The sequence below is a fragment of the Meriones unguiculatus genome, chromosome 14, assembly GCF_030254825.1.
Source record: "Meriones unguiculatus strain TT.TT164.6M chromosome 14, Bangor_MerUng_6.1, whole genome shotgun sequence".
NCBI lineage: Eukaryota > Metazoa > Chordata > Mammalia > Rodentia > Muridae > Meriones > Meriones unguiculatus.
In genome coordinates, this window is record NC_083361.1 from 90,105,748 (window position 1) to 90,108,203 (window position 2,456).

Sequence of the window (2,456 nt, forward strand, 5' to 3'; positions counted from 1 at the left end):
ATTTCTTTCTGTTTTCCACCCTCAACCCCTCCCTTTTCCTTTAAAAAAATTCTACTATCAATTATTGCAAAAAGCAGCTTTCAGATTAAAAAACAGTAATGTTCAGGATTATAGACAGTGTTAGAAATACACTACTTTGTGATTATATCAGAAATTTATAAATTTAACCTGTGATGTACCATATGCCTTAGAGTACACTTGACAATTGACTAAAAGAACAAAGGACATTATTGCTGTTATGGAAACATGTTTAAGTTTGTGCTGATGGGTGGTTATCACTGACTGTTTATTGTACGATACAGTAGCATGGCCACTTACTCCATCCCCTATCTTCTCCTTTTCAAAAATTACCTTTGTTTCTTCCTAAGTCTAACTATTTACTATGCTCCAGAAAAGCTATTTATCGACATAGTTGAAGATATAGTACACAAAAGTTTATTTTAAAAGTGGAGTAGGGGATGAATGTGGAAAAGCTAGAAAGCAAATCTCTTATGTTGTTGTATTTCTAACATCAAATTCCCATGCTCCCAAACTATTTTGCAGTTATTCTCCTGAGAGCGCCTTTGACATCCTTGTTTCTCAGACTGTAAATAATGGGGTTCAGCATGGGGGTCACTGCTGAGTAGAACACTGAAATCATCTTATCTTTTTCATTCATTATCTTGGAGTTTGGCCTCATGTAGGCAAATATTGCTGAGCCATAAAAGAGAACAACAACAATGATGTGGGAGCCGCAGGTGGAGAAGACCTTGAGCCTACCCTCCCCAGACTGCATCTGGATCACCGTGGAGACAATGTTCCAGTAGGAGATGAGGATGAGGGAGACTGGGGCTAGGAGGATTACCACACCCATCGCAAAGATGGCCATTTCTGTGCTGTAAGTGTCTGCTGAAGCCAGCTTCAGGAGGGCAGGAGGTTCACAGAAAAAGTGGTTAATGACATTGTTTCCTCTGTAAGGAAGACGCAATGTGAACGTGGCATCTACCAGGGACACAAATGCACCACTGGCCCAGGATCCGGCAGCCAGCTGGACACATACCCAGTGTGTCATGACGGTGGAGTAGTGCAGAGGCTTGCAGACAGCCACGTATCGGTCATAGGACATCACTGCCAGGAGTGCACACTCTGTGCACCCCACCAGAAGTAACACCACGATCTGTGTGGAGCAGCCCACAAAAGAAATGGTCTTCCTCTTCACCAGGAAGTGGATGAGCACCTGGGGGACCGTGGTGGTAGAAAAGCAGAGGTCAGCAAAGGACAGGTTTCTGAGGAAAAAGTACATGGGAGTGTGGAGTCTGGGGTCTGTGTGGATGAGCACAATGATCAGCAGGTTTCCCAGCACAGTGAGCAGGTAGATGAGGAGAAAGAGGAAGAAGAGCAGGAGCTGGGTCTGTGGGTCCTGGGAGAGGCCCAGGAAGATGAATTCTGTCACAGAGCTTCTGTTGTCCTCACCCATGGATGACTATTTGTCTCTGTAGAAGAGCATCATGGAAAAAAAAATCACACTTATCAGTCATTTCAGAATGTCTACATAATTGCATACTTTGTAATTCAAAATTGGACCAATGAGTTCTGAAACTCTTTCCATGTTGTGAAAGACTGAGTTTGCTTTTGGGCTCTGTGGTTCTGATAACAAAAAACCTTTTTTTTTTTTTGGTTGTTGTTGTTGTTGTCCCCTTGCATCCTTTATTGGAAAAAGAATTCTGAATAAGTTGCATTACCAACCCACCTTTGTTACTCCCAGTGGGGTGAGAGGACTGCAGTGCTGCTCAGAGCACAACACCCTCATGCAGGTCTGAGGAGCATGCCTGATGACCTTGACTAGTTAGGTTTTATGTTGTTAACTGTGTGATAGTATTTATGAAGCCTGTCATCTCCATTATTTACAAAACAATTCTAAAGAATCACTTCTTTCTTTTTTCCTTTTTCTTTTTTGTTTTTTCAAGGGTTTCTCAACTGTGCTGGAACTCACTCTGTAGACCAGGCCACACTTGAACTCAGAGATCTGCCTGCCTTTGCCACCTGGGTGCTGGGATCAAAGGTGTGTGCTACCACTGCCCATCAAGAATCACTCTTTAGGCCAGCCTTGCCGGGCCACAGAGGAAGACAATGCAGCCAGCCTTGATAGGGCCTGGTAGGCTGGGGTTAAATGGAAGGGGAGGAGGACCTCCCTTATCATTGGACTAGGGAGGCTCATGGGAGGAGATGAGGGAGGGGGCCACAGCCAGGATACAAAATGAATAAATTGTAATAAATAATAAATAAATAAAATCTTAAAAGTATCACTCTTTAGAGTGAGGAATAAATATAAACTTATAAAGAGCTTAGTATTCTGTGATCCTATCTATCACTCAAATTCATTTATCTCCAAAATAATGAAAATTCTGTGGGTTATCAGTAAGATAGCTGCATTTTGGCTGTTACATTTAGCATCTGGCAAGTATCCAAAGACAATT

General features: G+C 42.6%; 1 protein-coding gene across 1 annotated transcript; it reads right to left on the reverse strand.

Moving 5' to 3' along the window:
- Nucleotides 1-532: 532 nt before the first annotated feature.
- Nucleotides 533-1,472, reverse strand: LOC110565287 (olfactory receptor 2D3-like). The gene has a single exon (XM_021662942.2). It carries the CDS (start codon nt 1,454-1,456, stop codon nt 533-535), a length of 924 nt encoding a protein of 307 aa, XP_021518617.2. The 5' UTR covers nt 1,457-1,472.
- Between the last annotated feature and the right edge of the window lie 984 nt (nt 1,473-2,456).